The sequence below is a fragment of the Microcaecilia unicolor genome, chromosome 11 (genome assembly GCF_901765095.1).
Source record: "Microcaecilia unicolor chromosome 11, aMicUni1.1, whole genome shotgun sequence".
Classification (NCBI taxonomy): Eukaryota; Metazoa; Chordata; class Amphibia; order Gymnophiona; family Siphonopidae; genus Microcaecilia; species Microcaecilia unicolor.
Window position 1 is genome coordinate 31,749,895 of NC_044041.1, and position 20,191 is coordinate 31,770,085.

The 20,191-nt window shown below is 42.8% G+C and overlaps 1 protein-coding gene across 1 annotated transcript in view; it reads left to right on the forward strand.

The window, feature by feature from the left end:
* Positions 1-20,191, forward strand: part of HECTD4 (HECT domain E3 ubiquitin protein ligase 4) — a 467,625-nt gene that overhangs the window by 220,790 nt on the left and 226,644 nt on the right. Inside the window, 3 exon segments of the mRNA XM_030218637.1 lie at positions 3,009-3,097; positions 13,243-13,418; positions 18,728-18,863. Coding sequence (XP_030074497.1) covers positions 3,009-3,097; positions 13,243-13,418; positions 18,728-18,863 — 401 coding nt within the window.

Genomic DNA, 20,191 nt, shown 5'->3' on the forward strand with positions numbered 1-20,191 from the left:
TATATCGTGGGAATTTAATTCTAAATAAACATTCTGAATACTGCATTTGGATATTAATTATACTAGGAATGTTACATTTCCATTATACAATCATACAGTGAAATTTTTATTTATTTTTTGGGATTTATTAATCGTCTTTATGAAGAGATTTACCCAAGACTCTGTATAGCAGGTACAGTTTAACATAAAACTTACACTTTTAACAATAGTAAAATAAACATAAGCATAAATACAATCAATGAGGTAAATTTGGAAATGGCAAATTGAAACCTAGTAATAGATTTAATATGATACAGTATCAGAAATGTACACATTTAACAGCATTGTAGAACAATCATAGAAATATGATAAATGTCAGTACAAAGCAAACAATACCATAATAGCATGGAAGAACATTCAAATATAATTTGATGTTGGCATAATACCAATGAAACATCTAATAAGCATGTATTAGAACATTTGAGTAATATAAATATGATGCAGTGCTGTTCCTTCAATACAATGAAACATCTTACTTATATAGCTGAGGGGAAAAGATGGGTAGTACATAGTCAGTTAGGATAAATAGGTAGGTGGCTAAACTGAAGGCAAATTACATGTACAATAAAAAAAAAAGGCAAGATATACTCTATAGAGGGAATGGTTTTGTGATATAAGTTCATCATTAGAAATCAAACAAAATAAAACATGGAAAAGAAAATAAGATGATACCTTTTTTATTGGACATAACTTAATACATTTCTTGATTAGCTTTCGAAGGTTGCCCTTCTTCGTCAGATCGGAAATAAGCAAATGTGCTAGCTGACAGTGTATATAAGTGAAAACATTCAAGCATTACTATGACAGTCTGACAGGGTGGGAGGATGGGGGTGGGTCGGAGGTATGCATGGGGACATCAAAGCATATCATTGATATTCTAACAGGATGGGTGTGGATAGGTGAGGGGAGGGTGATCAACAGAGACATACAGCTTTATGGTTTATAATGGGCTAGGAACCCCAGATCCTTGTTAAGTCCTTTCTGTTGGGTGTTAAAATATTCAATCATTCTGACTTCAAAGGTCTTACGTTCTTGTATGGTTTTAAAGTTACCTTTCAGGATTCTCACTGTGAAGTCACTGGTACAGTGTCCTGGTCCTGTATAATGTTGACCAACAGGCGTGGGAACCCTACTGGCACCAGTATTGTTCATGTGATGTCTATGTAAATTGAATCTTGTCTTAAGCATCTGGCCTGTTTCTCCAATATAGTATTCTTCGTTACATTTTTTACACTGAATGATATATACCACATTGGAAGATGAGCAAGTGAAAGATCCCTTTATGTTGAATATCTTTCCTGTGGGGTCCTGTGAAATGTTTTGGCATAGTTTGCAACTGGATAAATTACAGGGAAGTGTGCCCCTTCTGTTCCTTTTCAGTCTGTGATGGAAGTTTACTTCTGATTAGCTTTTGTTTTAAGTTGGGTGGCTGTCGGAAGGCCAGTACTGGTGGTAATGGGAATATCCTGTTAGAATATCAGTGATATGCTTTGATGTCCCCATGCATACCTCCTGTATAAAAATGCTACAGCCATGAGCCTTGGTCCCCTGCCTAGACTTTGGTTCAGGCTCTAAAATGAGGGAAAAGCTTACAGGCCTGAGTGACTCTTGCTTGAACTCCCAGTGTTGGAGCTCTAAAGAGAACAGGAAACACAAAGGTGGGGGTCCAAAGGACAGAGTGACATTGTGGTTAGCCATGGTCTTGCTTAAGATTTGTGGTCCAGCGAGCTAAAGACAAAACCATGTTAGCAAGATAAAAGCTACTCATTAGTATGAGCCAATCAGTGGTAACCATGACATTAGCATAGATCCAATCAGGTATATCTAATGTCATATTATCCATATCCTGAGGGCACCTATAAAAATCAGAGTATTTCCTGGTTTAAGCTAGATAGAAGGGTTGCCACTCTCTCTTTCCAAGGGAAACCAATGTGACCAGCAGAATTGACAAATTACCTAATTGCTTTCCCTTGTAAAACCTTTAATTGGTAAAAGAAATTATAAAAGATTAGGAACTAATTAACACCTGTTTGCAGCTGGATTATTATATTCCTATAATTAATTGATTGTACGTGCCTGTTGTCAATCACTGATTTGACTTGTATCTTGGCAAATAAATTCCTCATCCCAAATGATGTTCTGTGGATTTCACTTAATGATCAAAGGCTGTAAGTGTAAATGCTTTTGCTGTATCAGGCTATCTTTCGCTGCATTGTAATCTAAATCCAGTTTGTCATAAGGCTGGTATCTTTTCCTTAGACCTATCGTCTCTCTTAGTGGCAATTCCTTTTAGAACTTCACAACTTCTTGATTACCTCAGTACTAGTGCTACTTAGAGATGGAGTCAGATTTGAGGTCTCTGAACCCCTATATTAAAACACTCCGACCCACCCCCATCCTCCCACCCTGTCAGACTGTCATAGTAATGCTTGAATGTTTTCACTTATATACGCTGTCAGCTAGCACATTTGCTTATTTCCGATCTGACGAAGAAGGGCAACCTTCGAAAGCTAATCAAGAAATGTATTAAGTTATGTCCAATAAAAAAAGGTATCATCTTATTTTCTTTTCCATGTTTTATTTTGTTTGATTTCTATTGATAACCTTAAGAGTGGACTAACACGGCTACCACACTCCTCTACTTGATATAAGTTCTAAATTAAATTTTGAACATATTGAGCAAATTGACATTATTAGATATTTCACCGTGTCAGCTCCAGTGCAGTGCTCAGTTGGTGTGTCAGCACTCTGAATACCTGGTGTGTTTGTTATGCCAAAAGTGTTTAGAATGCTGTTCGCAAATCCTGAAAGGCAGGTCCTTGGCAGCCTTGGTCGTTTGAATTCTTTATATGCTTAAAAGATGACACTTTTGAAATCAGCAGAATGTATATGGCTTTTGGTTAAGTTGATTAAAGAACAAATTGGATGCAATATCCTAATTTCTCTTTCGGAACCATTTTCTTATTTAGAGCAAACTTAAAGAACTGGGGCTTTTATGTTCCATGAAGGAGGTACCTTATGATGGGTGTGATCCAGAGAATATGGTTCTGTCTCTGAGGTGGGTAGCATTAAACTTTCTTCAGTTTGAACTGGGCAAGTAATTTTAAAGCAATCTGTGTAAAATTCAAATGGTTACAATATGGCCTATATATCCCGTTACTGTGGGCAAATAAGTAACTTCCATCGTGGAAATATACGTTTGCCATTTAGCCTCCTTTGTGAGAAGAATAATGATTTGTTGTTTATCTTTTAACATCTTGTGGAGTCTTTCAGAGTTATAGGAAGCGTTTCCCAGCATTCTGCTTGCTCCTAAAGAGAAATAAGAATCCATAGCTCAAAGGAACTTTTGTGTTGCCAGATGCACAAAGCAAAGCCTTCAGAGCAACAGGTTTTGTATTTTAGATTTATTCACAGTATCCCAATGACAGAGATTGTCTCATCATAGCTCTTATCCTGGTGAGGCTTTCCAAGTCTCATAAATACTCCAAGCTTTATAAAGTTTAGGTAGATGTCCATGTCTCATTGCCGTCAATTTTGACATTTGAAAAAAATTTTTTTTTTCATTTTTTGCAATATTCTAGCCGTGAAGGCAAGGAGGGTTATTTCCAGGCTTGTGCTAGAGCCAGTTTACTTTCCGCAAAAAGATAAGTTGCCAGTTTGATCCGAAGGTTTGAAATGAAGCAGACAATGAACTGCCCTTCCAGGGTCTGGTAGATGTATTCTCTGAGGACAAGCAGGTCAAAATTCTCACACGTGGGTAACACGGTCCGTGTTGCCTGGTCTGCAGCTTGAGAAAGCTAAATAGAACTTTAAAAGCACGCGCTGTTCTCCCACTGCACATGCATGAGTGCCTTCCTGCCCACGGCGAGAACGTGATATCTGCAGTTCTCTGCAGTGAGGAGAGAATGTCATTTTTTTACTGCTACACAGCCTGTTTGGGATTGCTTTGACAGCAAATTTTCTTGTGCCTTTCTGGTTCTTTTATTTTTTTATTTTACCCTTCTCTTTTTCAGGGTTCTCTTCCCCCCCCCCCCCCCCCCCCCACTCTTTCCTTTAAAGTTTAGGTTATTTTTGCCCTCTTTTAAGTTTCCTTTGTTTTTACTGCGTTCAGTATGCCGCACTGAGGCCTAAGCTTTGGTCGGGCTTTCCTATCTTTTTTTTCTGGTGTTTTTACCTCTTTTTTTCGGCACCTTTAAGTCTTTTGATTTGGCCATGGCTGTTTTTCCTTCCGTGTCATTGAAGGAAAGTACCAGTGGCTTTAAATGCTGCAGACGGTGCAATAGGACCACCTCTGGCAAGGACACTCATTCTTGGTGTCTTCAGTGTTTGGGGCCTGAGCATTCCCCTTCTAACTGTGTTCTTTGTCTTCATATGAAGAAAAGAAACTGGTTGGCCAGAGATGCTCAATGGGAAACACGTTTTGGAGCCAGGTCCGAAGCCTCGACATCAGTATCGGCATCAGCATTGAGAGTCACATTGATGCAGGTTACTGTGCAGGCCCTTCCTCCCAGGACTGGTCAGGATGATGTTAGGATTTGACATCCTCGTCGGCACTGAGGGAAGCCCAAGAAGCACCGAGATCGATTGCCCTCGACGCACAGTGCCGGGAGCTCTGGAGCACCGAGGGAACACTCGGTACCTAGGAAGCATCGGAGCTGGGAGGATCCCTCCCCCTCCATACAAGAGGTTCTGGTGCATGGGTCTCTTTGCAACCAGGAGCAGGCACCCGCTCTTGCCTCGGCTATTCAGCAGCCTATCTCTACACAGACACCCCATCCTTTCTTGACGTTAGCCATTGACTAGTGCCTCTGGGCCTTACTCTCTGAGCTTTTGGTGGGGTTCATACATTAGAGAGCATCGGCATCTGGGGTGCTTGCACCTGCCACACCTCTTGCTGCTGCCCCACATGGCTTTCAGCCTGCAGTGAGGTCTCCAGGCCAATACCGCTTGGAGCCTTGGCATCGACTGTTGCCTGTGTTGGTATCTCCTCGACGTCGGTGGAGGAAGCTTCATTGTAGTTGAGGCTGGAGCCAACACCTCAACGCCCTTCTCTAGGACATAGTTCCCTCTTGTCAAGGCGGGCTTAGTCTCAGCCCTCCCGTGAGGAGCTTCTCGCTGACACCGATGAGGAGCGCTCAAGAGAGTCTGATGAAGATCCACGGTACTTCTCAGAGGAATAGTCCTATGGTATCCTTGTCAAGAGACCGTCCAGATATGGCATTGGGTAGCACGGCATGAGATGCTTCTCAAAGCCACTTATCTGGTAGGCAAATTCAACAGTGTGGCTTACAGACTGAGCAGAGTTATGCAACCACACGAGGGGTTCCTCAGCATGGGCTTTGCGCACAAGAACTGTGGGGCACCCGTTCTTTGGATCTCTTTGCCACTCAGTTCAATCACAAAGTCCCCCAGTACTGTTACAGGCTCCAGGCCCATCAGATGCCTTCCTCCTTCATTGGAGGATGGGTCTTCAGTGTGCATATCCTCCCATACCTCTATAGGGGAAGATTTTGCTGAAACTCAAGCAGGACTGTGGGACCAATGTCCTGCCCATACTGGCCCAGGCAGATCTGGTTCCCTCTTCTTGTGGAGTTATCCTCTGAAGAACCTTGAAGATTGAAGTGTTTTCTGACCCACATCACAGAGAACGAAGGGTCTCTTCTACAGCCCACCCTCCAGTCTCTGGCCCTCACAGCTTGGTTGTTGAGAGCTTAGAAGTTGCTTCCTTAAATCTTCCAGAGGTTGTCTCCAAGGTTTTGCTGGTTTCCAGGAAAGATTCTACTAAGAGATGTTACTCTTTCAAATGGAGGAGGTTTGCTGTCTGGTGTGAGAGCAAGGCCCTAGATCCTATTTACTGTTGAACACAGGCCCTGCTTGAATACCTTCTAAACCTCTCTGAGTGTGGTCTCAAGATCTGTAGAGGATAAACTCATCTCTGGACAGCCTCTAGTTGTTCGATTTGTTTGCTGTTGACAAAGCCCCCTGTGAAAGCTCCACCTGTGTCATGGGACCTCAACGTTGTCCTTACCCAGCTGATGAAAGCTCCTTTCAAGCCACTTGATTCCTGTCATCTGAAGTACTTGACGACCTGGAAAGTCTTGTTTTTGGTGGCTGTTACTTCATCTCGTAGGGTCAGTGAGCTTCAGGCCCTAGTGACAGATCCACCTTATACTAAGTTTCATCATAACAGAGTAGTTCTCCGCACACACCCTAAGTTCTTGCTTAAGGTTGTGTCGGAGTTCCATCTGAACCAGTTGATTAACTTGCCACCATTCTTTCCCAAGCCTCATGCCCATCCTGGCAAAAGCGCACAGCATACTTTGGACTGCAAGCGATCATTGCCTTTTACTTGGAGTGGACAAGGACCCACAGGTAGTCCACTCAACTTTTTGTTTCTTTTGATCCCAATAGGATGGGAGTCGCCATTGGGAAACATACAGTTTCCAATTGGCTAGCAGATTCCATTTCCTTCGCTTATTCCCAGGCCGGGCTGACTTTAAAGGATCATGTCTCTCTGTGTCAGGTGTTCAGCGCTTCGTGCGTCTGGTAGCGCTATAGAAATGCTAATAATAATAATAATGTCAAGGCTCATAATGTTAGATCCATGGCTGCGTCGGTAGCCCATTTGAGGTCAGCCTCACATCTCACTACTGCCTTGAGCAGGACACCCGACACAATAGTCAGTTTGAACAGACAATGCTGCAGAATATTTTTGCCACCTAGAATCCAACTCCATCACCCTAGGCCCATTTTGTTCTGTTCCAGGCTGCACTCTCACTCAGTTTGTGTATAGTTTCAGGTTTATCTGTGTATTGACCTCGCCGTTGTGAGTTTCAGTTGGCTGCTGCTGTTTTTTTCGTTGAGCCTGGTAGCTAGGGATTTCCACACATGAGAATTATTGACCTGCTTGTCCTTGGAGAATGCGAAGATATTCTGAGGACAAGCAAGCCTTATCTTCTCACAAGTAGATAATGAGACGCCACATTGCCCAGTCCGGAGCGTATAACAAGCTTTAGAGAACTTCGTGGAGTGTGAGAAATTGCTCCACTGTGCATTCGTGAGTGCCTTCCTGCCTGCAATGAGGGTGTGGATACCACAGTTGTTTTTCTACCATGGTGAGGAGAGGACTGCATCTCTGTAGTTTCTCCTTATGCTCGGTTCGAAAGAGCTTCTTTTTTTGTGCCTTTTTAGATCTTTTTTTTTTTTTTTTGTGCCTTGTCAGGCTTGTGTCCCCTCTCTTCCCGTATTTTGTTAGTTTCTTTTTTTCCAATTTTTAAGTTTTTCTTTTTCCGTGACTTAGACCGCATTTAGGCCTAATTTACAGTCGGGTCTTTCCCTTGATTTTTTTGTGGTGCCTTGCCCCTTTTAACAGGCACCATCGCGTCCTTTGATTTGGCTTTGGAAGTTTTTCTGTTCATGTCTACTAAAGTTCCCAGTGGCTTTAAGCTTTTCCCAATCCATTTGGACGATCTCTGGTAGACACATTCTTGGTGTGTTCAGTGATAAGGGCCCTACCATAGCCCTTCCAACTATGTCCTTTGTCTTCGGATGAAGAAGAAGACTCATCCAGAGAGGCTCAACTCCAAGAGGAATTTTGGAGCCAGGTCCGAGTCCTCAACATTGAGATTGACATTGAAGACTGCATCGGGTGTATATGTGCACATAGCTTCTTTGAGACTCATACTCTGGGAGCAGTAGTATATTGGGTGGGTCTCCACCTGTCTTGATGCCGGCTGCTGTACAGGGGCCTCTGGAACTGACCAGTGTCGGACCCAACCCTGAGGCAAAGTGAGGATTCGACTTCATCCTCTTCGGCACCAAGGAGTCTCAGCACTGATCTTTGGGCAAAGGCCAAGAAGCATTGGTTGTCCTCGGGTGCCCGTTACTCTGGGGCGTTGATGGATGTTACACCCAAGAAGTGCCAGCGCTGGGAGGATCATTCCCCCTCTATACAGGAGATACTGATGCATCTGTCTCTAGGTAGTCAGGACCGATCTCCCGTCTTGGCCCCATCAGTTCTGCAGCCTGTCTCAGAGCTGGTGCTCCAGCTTTTCCCAGGGTCGGCCCTCGATGAGTGTATCTTGGCCTTGCTCCCTGACCTGCTGGATGGCCTTTTGCAACAGTGTGCATCAGTATCAGGGTCGCTTGTGCCTACCATACCTCCTGTTGTGGCCCTGCTTGGCCCTCAGCTAGCAGTGCATCCTCTGGCGCCGTGTGCGGCACCAGCGTCGACTGCCACTCAAGCCAATACCCCTTTGATGTAAGTGGAGGAAGCTTCGCTGGAGTTGAGGTTGGAGCCGACTCCTCAACACCCCTTTCAGGGACATGGGTCCTCTAAGTCGAGGCAAGCTCGGTCTCAGCCCTTCCACGAGGAGTTTCTGTCTGACACCAACGAGAAACGCTCATGGGAATCGGAGAAAGATCCAAGGTACTTTTCAGAGGATGAGTCCTATGGCATCCCCTCTGAACCCTCCCCTCCTCTTAAAAGGAGAAAGTCTCCTTCGGAGAGCCTTTCATGCCCTTCTTTTGTAAAGGAAATGGCTGAGACTATTCCTTTTTGTTTGGAAGTGAAGGATGAGCCCAGGACTAAGATGCTTAAGGTCCTGGACTATGAGCTCCCTCCTAGGGAAGCTGTGACTGTCCCTCTCCATGAGGTACTCAACGAAGTTCTCGATAAGAACTGGGAGTTCCCTCTGTCAGTCCCTGTCCTGCCTAATTAGATTGACACCATGTATTGGCTCCACAGCACACCTGGTTTTGATAGGCCCCAGTTGCCTCACAATTCCATGGTGGTGGAATCCGCTCTCAAAAGGGCCAGGAGAGTTCTAGATATAATGCCTCGGTGCCCTCAATCAGAGAAGCTAGGACCTTGGACTCTTTTGGGAAGAAGATGTTTCAGGCCTCAATGCTCTTGGCTCTTATCCAATCGTGCAAGCTCTTTATTAACGTGTACTTGTGAGTTTTGGCGAGTAAGCTGTTGGATTTGGTAGACTCTTTTCAATTGGAGCAGGCCAAGCCGGTACGCCAGTTGGCCAAGCAACAGGAGGTGTTCATAAGTTCTTGGCCAAGGGCGCCTATACACCTTTGATGTGGCATCCAGGATCGCTGCTGAAAGTATAGCAATGCTTGTACTCTCATGGCTGCATGTTTCTTACTTGGAACAGTCTGTTCAACAAAAGTTGGTGGATGCCCCATGCCATGGGGATTACCTTTTTGGAGAGAAGGTTGAGGAGGTCACTGACCAAATCAAGAAACACACTGATACCATCTCTTCTCTTTCCCGTTGGGCACCTTCAGCATCAGCTTTTTCATCTAGGAGGTCTTTTGGCAAGTCGAGGAGGGGTATACTACTCGCAGAGACATAGGTACACCACCACTTTTCGCCAGCCTGTTCAGGCTCAACCCCAGTGCGCTTGTTCTCATCAACAGTGTGCGCCTAAGGCCCCTGCTGCTCCCCAGTCAAAGCAAGGGATGAGCTTTTGATTGGCTCCTGGCAAGTCATCTGGGACGGACCTTGGTAAAAGTGTCGGTCCCAGATGATTTGCCAGTTGGGGGGAGACTGAAGTTTTTCTACGAAAGGTGGCCCCTTGTTATTGCTGACCAGTGGGTTCTTCAAATAGTCCACCTCAGATACGTCCTCAATTGACTTCAAAAACCTCCAGATTGCTCACCAAGAGCTCACTACCTCAGCTCTCAGCACAAGCAGGTACTTACAGAGGAACTTTCCACCCTTCTAAAGGCCCATTCGGTCAAGTCTGTTCCACCAGGGGAGGAAGGGCTGGGATTCTATCCCATCCTAGACCAAAGGGCCTTGAACAAATTTCTGGTCAAAAGTTCATGATGGTTTTCCTGGGCGTTCTTCTACCAGTGATTCAGAAAAATGATTGGCTATGCTCTCTGGACTTGAAGGATGCATATACTCACATCCCGATACTTCTAGCCCACCGGAAGTGTCTCCGATTTTGGCTGGGAATGCATCACTACCAGTACCATGTTATCTGTTGTAATGTATCCAGGATGGATGTTCAGTAGAGCTAAACCTTCGGATGAGTCTTTTATAGGGAAGGATTTGTTCTTTGGCTCATACCATCTGTGATAATGTGATTTTGTATAGCACATATCAGATGCTGCACTGTACAGAGTCACAGCTGATGATCCCTACTCTTTGAAGCTTATAGTTTAGTAAAAGACAGCAAACCTGAGAATGAAAGTAGATATAATTTAATTTAAAATTTTTGTGTTCTGCCCATACAAGTCAATAGAGTCCAAAGCAGATTACATTAAAACAGATGGTTTGTAAACTGGAGGACAATGCATAAAAATAATTTGTATTCCTTTCTGGAATCTGCATGAATTATTTTGGGCTCCCACGCCTCCTTCTTTCACATCCCCATCTCCCCAAATGAAATAAGTCTGTGCATATAGTTATAGTTTCAAAGTAAATGAGTAGGCTACACAATTTCTTTTTAGTACAGAGACTGTGTGCAAAGGACTCCTAGCTGTCAAGGAAGGAGTCCATTTTCTTAAGGTTATAACAGGCTTGGAGGAGCTGAGGTAGACAGAGAGCTATATAGAGAATGCTCTTAGGGATGTAGTAGAAAAGTCTCACCATCATTCTGGGACAACCTTTGTCCTGCCTTGGAGGAGGAAGGTCACCTGGAAGGAGAGACTCACCTTGATGTGGCAGGAAGTGATCCTGTAGTCAGGATCTGGCTTCCAGGTGATGCAGTATCTGAGGATGTCTCTCCACAAGTGTATGTCCAAGAGGGAGTTTTTACCACGGCTGTTATAACTGTCTATTCAGCCATCATTAGGAATGTACTGTAGATAACTGGTGGGAGTGAGGATCACTTGGTAATTTGCTTGCCTGGTACAAAGGTGGTAGACTTTATGAATTATCTGTATAGGGTTCCAGATAGTATTGGGGAGGAGCTGTCTTGGTACCAGCAACATAGGAAAGTGCAGGATGGAGGTTCTGGAAGCCACATTTAGGCTTTTAGGTAGATAGCTGAAATCCTAGACTCTCCATGGTAGCATTCTCAAAAATGATCCCCTTTTCACTTGCAGGAGCCAAGTGGCAGGCAGAGCTCTGGATTCTGAATATGGCATTTGTTTAGGTTTCCAGTGTGATCACACCTTCAGTACTGTGTGCAGTTCTAGTTGCCCCATCTAAGAAAGTTAAAAAAAAATTCTGAGAAGGGTGATAAAAATTATAAAGGGGATAGAACATCTTTATTACAAAAAAAATACCATACAGATTAGGGCTCTTCAACTTGGAGAAAAAATTACTGAGATGGGGATGGTTAAATAGGGATTGTTTGTTTTAGCCTTCTACACAATAGAAGAACAGGAGTGCACTCCATGAAAATAATGACCAGAAGACTGAAAACAATGTGTAATTAAGCTCTGCAATATGTTACTGGATAAGATAGTCAAGGTGACTAACGTAGTAGGATTTTTGGACAAGTTCCTGAAAGAAAAGTCCATAAAAATTATTAGCTAGATAGACTTGGGAGAGCCATTGTCATTTGTGGAACTGAGCTATGAGAAACAGATTGCTGTTTGGGATCTGCTGGGTAGCTTTTTGGCCCAGATTGATCATGTCAGATATAGGACGCTGAACTCGATAGACCACCATCTTGACTCATCGTGGCAGTAATGTTCTTATGAAAGGCTAACTGATCAAGAAATTAGCTGTAGCCCATCTTTGATATCTCTATGTTTTTCAAGAGTCTTATGTTTTATGCAAAGTGGTGCACATTGGGAAGAGTAATCTGAATTATAGATATCTGATGCTAGGGTCCACTTTAGGAGTCAGCACTCAGTGCTAAGTGTCATTGTAGACAATATGCTGAAATCTTCTGCCCAATATGCGGTGGCTGCTAAAAAAGCAAACAGGATGTTAGGAATTATTAGGAAAGAGATGCAAAATAAGACCAAAAATATTATAATGCCTCTGTATTGCTCCATGGTGCTACCTCACCTTGAGTATTACATTCAGTTCTTGTCGCCGTATCTCAAAAAAGATATAGCGGAATTAGAAAAGGTTCAAAGAAGAGCGACCAAAATGGTAGATGGAATGGAATTGCTCCCATATGTGGAAAGGCTAAAGAGGTTAGGGCTCTTCAGCTTGGAAAAGAGACAGCTGAGGGAGGATATGATTGTGGTCTACAAAATCCTGAGTGGTGTGGAACGGGTGAACGTGAATTGATTTTTCACTCATTCAAAAAGTACAAAGACCAGGGCACGCTCAATGAAATTGCATGGAAATAATTTTAAAACGAATAAGAGGAAATATTTTTTCACTAAAAGAATAGTTAAGCTCTGGAACTCGTTACCGGAGGAGGTGGTAACATTGGTTATATCTGGGTTTAAAAAAGGTTTGTATAAATTCCTGGAGGAAAAGTCCATAGTCTTTTATTGAGATGGACATGGGGGAAGCCATTGCTTTCCCTGGGATTGGTAGCATGGTATGTTGCTATTAATTGGGTTTGTGCCAGGTACTTGTGACCTGGATTGACCACTGCTGGAAGCAGGATACTGGGCTAGATGGACCATTGGTCTGACCCAGTATGTCTATTTTTATGTTCTTACGTTGTTTTTAATATTGTTTTGTTTTTATTTTTTGCCTTGTGTACATTTTGATTGTAATCACCCTTGGTATTAAGGCTGAATATAAATAAACCGTAAAATGTAACTTCCAAGTCTGTTTATTCTGCTGGATTTGATTATCAAGGTTGTAAATGGTGGAATATCATTCCAAAAGACATCAGAAATATAAGTTCCTATCTTATATTCCGAAAAGCTTTGAAGATCTATCTGTTCAAAAACTGTTTTTCTAACTAACTATTAAATAGAAAACCTCAGTTTATTACATGTAAACTGTTACAACACTTTCACTGTAAGCCACATTAAACCAAAATTTGTTTTGGGATAATGTGAGATATAAGAATGAATAAGTAAACAAAATAAAGATGCATGTGTTCCATATACTTAGTTTATCAAAGAGATGTGTTAAATTTCTAAGATGTGTTAAATTTCTAGGAGGAAATTAAAGGATGATCCCAATCCTAAATGTTTTATTACTGTTGTAATGTTGCAGCCCTTATTCTGTAGCCATATATGCACACATTAGTAATGCTGAAAAACACTTATCTAGTACCAGTTAACTATGTAATGTTTAATATCTCTTTGTTGCTTCAGAGAGAAATTCTTTCAAGAAGTGAATTCCCTAAATTCGAAATCCTCTCATCCTATGGCCAAAACAAAAACATTAGTGAAAAGCTTGATGAACAGAGCTGAGCTATTGTTACATGTCACTATTGCAGCACAGTCGGGCATCACAAGGAGTATATCTGGTACACCTGCTGAGACACCAGGTATTTTAATAACCTTCATGTGTTTTATAGCCATTAGTAGCTGTTCTCTGTATACAGTGTTTTCTTATTATAAATCTAAGAAAGGAGAGAAAAAAATAAATTGTGTTTATTTGCCCTCCAGCATCACTGACCTGTGATTCCTCTGCTAACCAGCCAGCTGGTTATAGACCATTAAACACAAATGTGAGAGTCAGAAAAGTCAATTTATAACCATTGTGAGAATATAGAGATGAAAGTCAAAGTAAAAGCATATGACCTATCCTGATGAAACTGTATCACTTCAGTTTTCTGATCTGCCACTCTGCAATTGAAGGGCTTATTTTTAAAACCTGCTGAGTCCATATTAATAGTATTGGACTTAGATGGTTTTGGAAATAAGCCATTCAGTTTTTTATGAAAAAGGTTAAGCTAAAATGCTTTGAGTAATCTGCAGTGGCACCTTAAGCTACATTGGCATTAAATTGTCAGTGCATGTCCACAGAAGGTCAGAAAACCTCTCCATTAGTGGCAAGATAATGTCGCTCTTTCAAATGGCTGCCCATTTCACATTCTGCCGTGCACTATTACTCTCACTATTGACACCCCTGTGGTAGACTGGGGAGCTCATCTTCACCCATGGACTTTTGGACAGCCCAAAAGTGGTCCCTTTGCAACTTTGAACAATATATTTGGCCCTTCAAGGACTGGGTCTGCAATAACAACATCCTAGTGCTAACAGACAAGTTGCTGTGTTCTGCATAAACAGGGAATTCAAGATCTCTTTGGCTTTGTCAAGGAGCAGCTCGAATTGGGAACTTGGCATTGTCTTTTGAAGCACCACTACATGTCATGTATCTTTCTAGAAAAAAAATCAACTGGTACATGCCCTCAGTCACATGCTCAATACTCCGTCTGGTCACTTAACCTGACAGTGTGTCAAATTTTTGGCAAGTGGGGTCACCAGACATATAGTGATATGAAAAAGTTCCTCTACTCTGGTTGTATGGCTGCAGGCACAAGGGACTTAGTGTTGCCTTTTGGAGAGAGCATACCTTCACAGAATCGTGGCAGTTAATGGATTCCTTGGCTGAATTTGTTAAATGCTATTTGTGCAGCAGTTCCTCAGTGCAGTGCCTGCCGAGGGAGCTGTGTTATCTGGGGACAGCAACCTGATTCAGTACCAGAAAGCCCCGAGAGAGTAGTTTGGAAAGGTATTCTTCTTATGTTTCTGTAGAGGGCAAATCTTCTGGGGCATTTCAGGAAATGGTGGGAGATGCAGCTATTACATGACGTTAGTCTGCTGAAATGCAGGGAGTGATGCAGTCACCATTCCTGGCCTTAGAGGAAGTCTCTTTCACTCAGTCTCTTCCAGTCCATGCAGCAATTGCAGGGGAGGAACATCTGCAAGCTCAAACCATTCCCTTTGTCTAACTAAATGGCTGAGGATGGGTGCGTTGCAAGATGCTGAAGATCTTTCCATGGCTTGCACCAATGTCTCCAAAAGCAACTGGCTTACAATGAGTAGTATCGAGTGGGGTCTCTCCTTGTTCATTGCTTTAGAGGGGAAAGAGCTGGCTGCAGTGGAAGGAGATAAATCCCTTTGTTTCGGAAAGAAGAGCTTGCAGTGCCGGAATCGGGGACCTTTGGAGATGCCATCCTCGAGGGGATTTATAAACCTTCTAAAGTTTATATACGTTACAGACCAGACAGGATGGCTGGATTGCAGTGGTCTTGGCCATAGAACAGATCTTCATCCTTTAACTTCAACAACAGGAAAGGTACCCAGAGTTAGTAAGCTGCAGGAACCTTTTAGAGGCCTTCAGTGAAAGCCTAGGTGATCACCCCTCAATAGAGCAGATAGAGGATGGGCTATCCACATTTTTCAAGGAGTGGACCTGAATCACTTTCCACTAGTAATTTCTAGATATTAGGGCAGGGTACAAATTGGAATTTTCCCATTGCCTCACAGATGCCTTTTTAGTCTGTTCTGGGCACCAGCAAAAAAGATGGTGATGGCAGATACCTTGGAAAGATTGCTTGTGTTAGGGGCAGTTGTTCCCCTCCCCATGTAGGAGACAAGTCAGGTTGATACTCAATTTATATTTTGGTGCCCCCCAAAAAAGCACTTTTTGGCTGATTCTAAATTTGAAAATTGTGAACCAAACTCTGCAGATTCTTAGATTCGGTCCCCTTGACAATGTGAGCAGGGGAGTTTCTTACAGTGCTGGATCTTGATGAGTCATGTTTACACATTCCTATTTCATCTCTGTGTCAAAGGTTCTAAGATTCACCATCATAGTCTGGCTCTACTTTTTTGACTTGGTTACAGCTCCTTGAACATCTTTGAAGGTCATGGTGGCAGTAGCAACTGTTTTGAATAAAGAGGGGCTTATGGTTCACCTCTATCTCAACGTTCGGCTTATCAGAGTGAAGACAGAGCAAGAAAGTTGTCAGGCAGCAGCCCAAGTGGTACAGTTTCCAGAGTACCTTGGATGGATAGTCAACTTTGCTAAGAGCAAGCTGCAGCCCTCTCAAAGCATAGTGTGTTTGGGAGCTCTACTTGATAACTACCTGGGGAAGGTCTTCTTGCCCAGAGAGAGAATCCAGAAACTTCAGGGTTAGACTTGCACCTTATGAAGCAGAGAGCACCCTGGGCCTGGGATTATGTGCAGGTGCAGGAGCCCATGGCTGCAACCTTGGACTTGGTACTGTAAGTTCAGGCTCGTATGTAGTCCCTGCATTTTTCTCTGCTGAGTTGGTGTGTAGGAACATATCAGATATATATTGCCTGCTATGGGACAATGAACATAGGTTTATGCTTCTCACATAGATTGTTGACGTTTGGCAATTTTCTATCTTGCAGTCATTTGTTAAACCTAATGTTGACTGCGTTTAGTGTCTTCTCTTTATATTCACCTTTTGCTTTGTTTGTGTTGTACTTGTGTCTCTGCATCAGCGACTACACACTACTTTTGCATATAGATATTTGTTGTGACCCCTGAGGCAGGCGGATTTCCCCCACTGAAACATGACCAGGGTCGGGTCCCTCTACTGGTGCTCTGAATAAAATGCTTCTAAGCAACATCTCCTGTGTTGGTTCATCTTTGGGTCAGCCTCTACTTTCTTCTGTGTATGCTACTTTCCTGTACAGACTTTTTCCTGTTTGCTATGCCACGCTCTGAAGTGTTCCAGCGATGAAGAGGTGAGTAGAGGAGTTTTGTGGGGTTCACAAGCTGAGGAGCACATGAGATGATGACAGCTTGGGATCTGATGGTAGCACCAGAACCCTTTTGATCCCTGGGGTTTCCATTTATATATGGTTCTGCCAGGGGCAATGTTCCTGAAGATAAGGTAACCAATTCATTCTGTTCTGCATCTTTGATCAGTCTTGTGTTATTATTTCTGAGGCCTTTCCCAGTACCCAGGCTATGAAACGGCTGGGTTGGCTTGACTAGAACTTCTTAACTCTAAACGAGAGGTCCGTGATACAAAGATTGCCCACTGCTAATATCAGCCAAAATGAGTCACAGGCACCATCCTACTGAAATGTAGGCTTCAGTAAATCTCGAGATCAAAGTTCATGCTGATTTGCCTGAAGTGTGATTTGCAGGAGGCTGTTAGCCAAGCTCTGTTTGTAGCTATATAGCCCCTAGAGTTGATCCCCTCAATCTTAAACATATAATGTTCAGCTCTCATGGTTGACGAGTCAAGCCAGCATTAGTAGTTAGACTCTTAAAATTTGTTGAGGGGAATGCCCCTGGAATCAGCAAATTGGATTGTGTTGAGAAGCTCACTGTCAGTATCAGATCAGCCACTGGATGGAGAAAGAAGTGATGTGTAGATGCCCTTCTTCATGCGTGGCTACAAACGGATTTGCTGTATGTTGTTCTCCCCTCCACCCCCCACCCCCACCCCAAGCCCCTGATGGGCTATCTGTTATAGAAGATAGCACCTCTTAATCTGGACTGGTAATCCTAGTGGTGCTAGAGTGTCTAAGATGTCTTTGGTACACAAACCTGGTTCAGTTGCAGATAGTGGACAACTTCAAACTACCTCAAGGGTGAGGACTCTGGCAAGGACCAGTAGTCATTTACAATCCATCTCCCTTTTATCATATGGCCTGGCCATCAAGAGATTGCATTTGAGGCAAAGAGACCATTTGGACCTTATGCAGATGTTATCACTGAAATTTTTCACAAGGGAGCGTTCTACTTTTTTACCCTATGCTAGAGTCTGGAGAGTCTTTGAAGCATGGCATGAAGAGAGAGGATCCTCTCTTTTTGAGCATCAGTAGCCCAGGAGGATTTATACAGCTCCTCCTGTCCATACCCATCCCTTCTGGGTGAAACAAAATAAGGCTGTGTCTGCAGCACTTGTGCAGCAAACAGATCTTCCTCATTGGACCAGACCTCCCTGTCTGTCCACCTCCTACAAAGGAGTACCTCTCCAAAGCTACCTTCTCTGGGCTACCGAACAGCTCTTCACTGCTCCTACTCCCAGGCTTGGAGCCCCTGTTTCCCACTTGGAGCACCCCTCCTCTCAAGGTTAATGCTGGAATTAGCAGAAACAACTTTCTTTGGTTAGCCTTAGTTTCTTGAACCCATCCAGGACTCCCCCTCTCCTCCAAGGGTCCCAACAGGAGTATAGGCAACCAAAGACCTCGTTCACTCTCTATCGATAACATTTATTACCTCCCAACTCCTTCCACACTGTCATTCAAACAACACAGACATTTCTCTCAGCAACCTATACAGGAACCCATCCCCTTGTGTAGGATCCTCCACAGCTTAGAACTTCCCCTGCAAACTCTGAAGAGTTCCACATTTTATCTCTTAGTAATTCCCATTATAATAAGGGATTACATCTAGGTTGTTTAGAGAATTTAAGTCTGGAAAACATTTGTAACTATTTTACAGAAATCTTCAAGAGACTGCAATACTGTACTTTAGTGTGAGCAACTGTAGGAGTGGGATATTAGAAGCAATTTAATTCAAGTACAGTGGTTTGTCAGCCTGTGTTTGTGCTTAGTTGGTATGCACAGCATGATTTGAAATAATTCCTAAATACAGTCTTCTGAAACATTGTTCCCTATGCATACTCAGGGACATTGTGACCATCTAAAATGATCTTTTATAAGTAGAGATACTTTAATAATTGTATGGAAAGGAACTGCTAAGCCCACATCATTACTGCCAAAGACAGCCGAGTATTTAAATTTGAAAGATTATCGGGTACATTTTCAGAAATACGTTCACGCTACCTTCATATTTTTTTCTTACAGTATATACTGGTACTAACAAATGATTCTTTGGCCTTTTCTAAATTTATAGCATGTAAATCGGTATCTGAAACAAAGGTGATAGTGCATGCTGTCAAACAACCTGTCTTCCTGCGCAGCATGTCAGCTCCATCAGACCTGGAAATGATTGGAAATGAAGACTTTGAGTTTACTAGATCAAATCCAAGGTATGTGTTTTTTGATAATTTGGTGTTCCCAAAACTGTGCTAGGGTCTCACAGCTATTTGAGTTTTCAGGAAGTTTGCAATATACGCATGAGAGAAATTTGCATAAACTGTAACTATATGTAGATTTATCTAATGAATATTCATTAAATAAATAACAGTCTAGTGACTATTCTTATACAATTTTCCTTCACTTTATTATTATTTGCACAACAAAATTTTCTGATATGAAAGAAGGCAATGAGTAAGTAGAATGGATGAGGTAGTGAATGATAGTGTTTGAATGGATGGAAGCAAGAGAACCATAAAGTAGGACAATTGTAATTTTTAGAAGATTTTGTTGTGCAAATAATAATAAAGTGAATGAAAATTGTATAAGAATAGTCACTAGACTGTTATTAGATATATTATAGGGAGTAATGAATATTCATTACCGATATTCTGAAAATCCGACTAGCCTTGGGTCCTCAGAGATTTTGGTAGTCCTATGCAGAGCATTGCAGCTAAAAAGGTAATGGCATCTATATCAGTATGTGTAGTGCATAATGTTATGTGCTAGTATTATACAGATTAGTAACTTCATTGGACTAGATGTCCCCCCCCCCCCCCCCCCCCACGTTTTAGCTCAGCAGCTTTTTCTAGCTCCTTTGGGCTTCCAGCTCAGTCAGAATTTAACTTTCATATGGATTTCCCCCCCTATTTTTATATCCCTCTAGCTCAAGTCAACACTGTCATGACCACAGCATTCCTCAGCCAGAAGCGGCGTATGTTGGCTCTAGCCAAGATCTAGCTAAGGTGGATCCTAAGTCTGGCCACTAAGTGCTTGAGAGCACCCATTCTCTCTGTCATAGTTAATTAAGATTTGCTATACCGCCAGGATTGACTATTAGTACTTTATTTTTATTTTTTGTTATTTTTGTTACATTTGTACCCCGCGCTTTCCCACTCATGGCAGGCTCAATGCGGCTTACATGGGGCAATGGAGGGTTAAGTGACTTGCCCAGAGTCACAAGGAGCTGCCTGTGCCTGAAGTGGGAATTGAACTCAGTTCCCCAGGACCAAAGTCCACCACCCTAACCACTAGGCCACTCCTCCACACATTTCCGAAAAGGAAAAGAACTCCAAAATATGATAGGAAAGCAATGACACACTCACACAGGAAAAGAGAGGAGAATGGGGGGGGAAGGAGCACACTCAAAAAGGGGAGCTTCTATAGGCCCGATAGTGGAAGAGTCGACCTCCATAAAGATATCCCTGATGATTTAGGACATAATCTATCCATAACACGGTGAAGTGTGCTCTGGAGAGATGGGTATAATCCCCTTCCATGG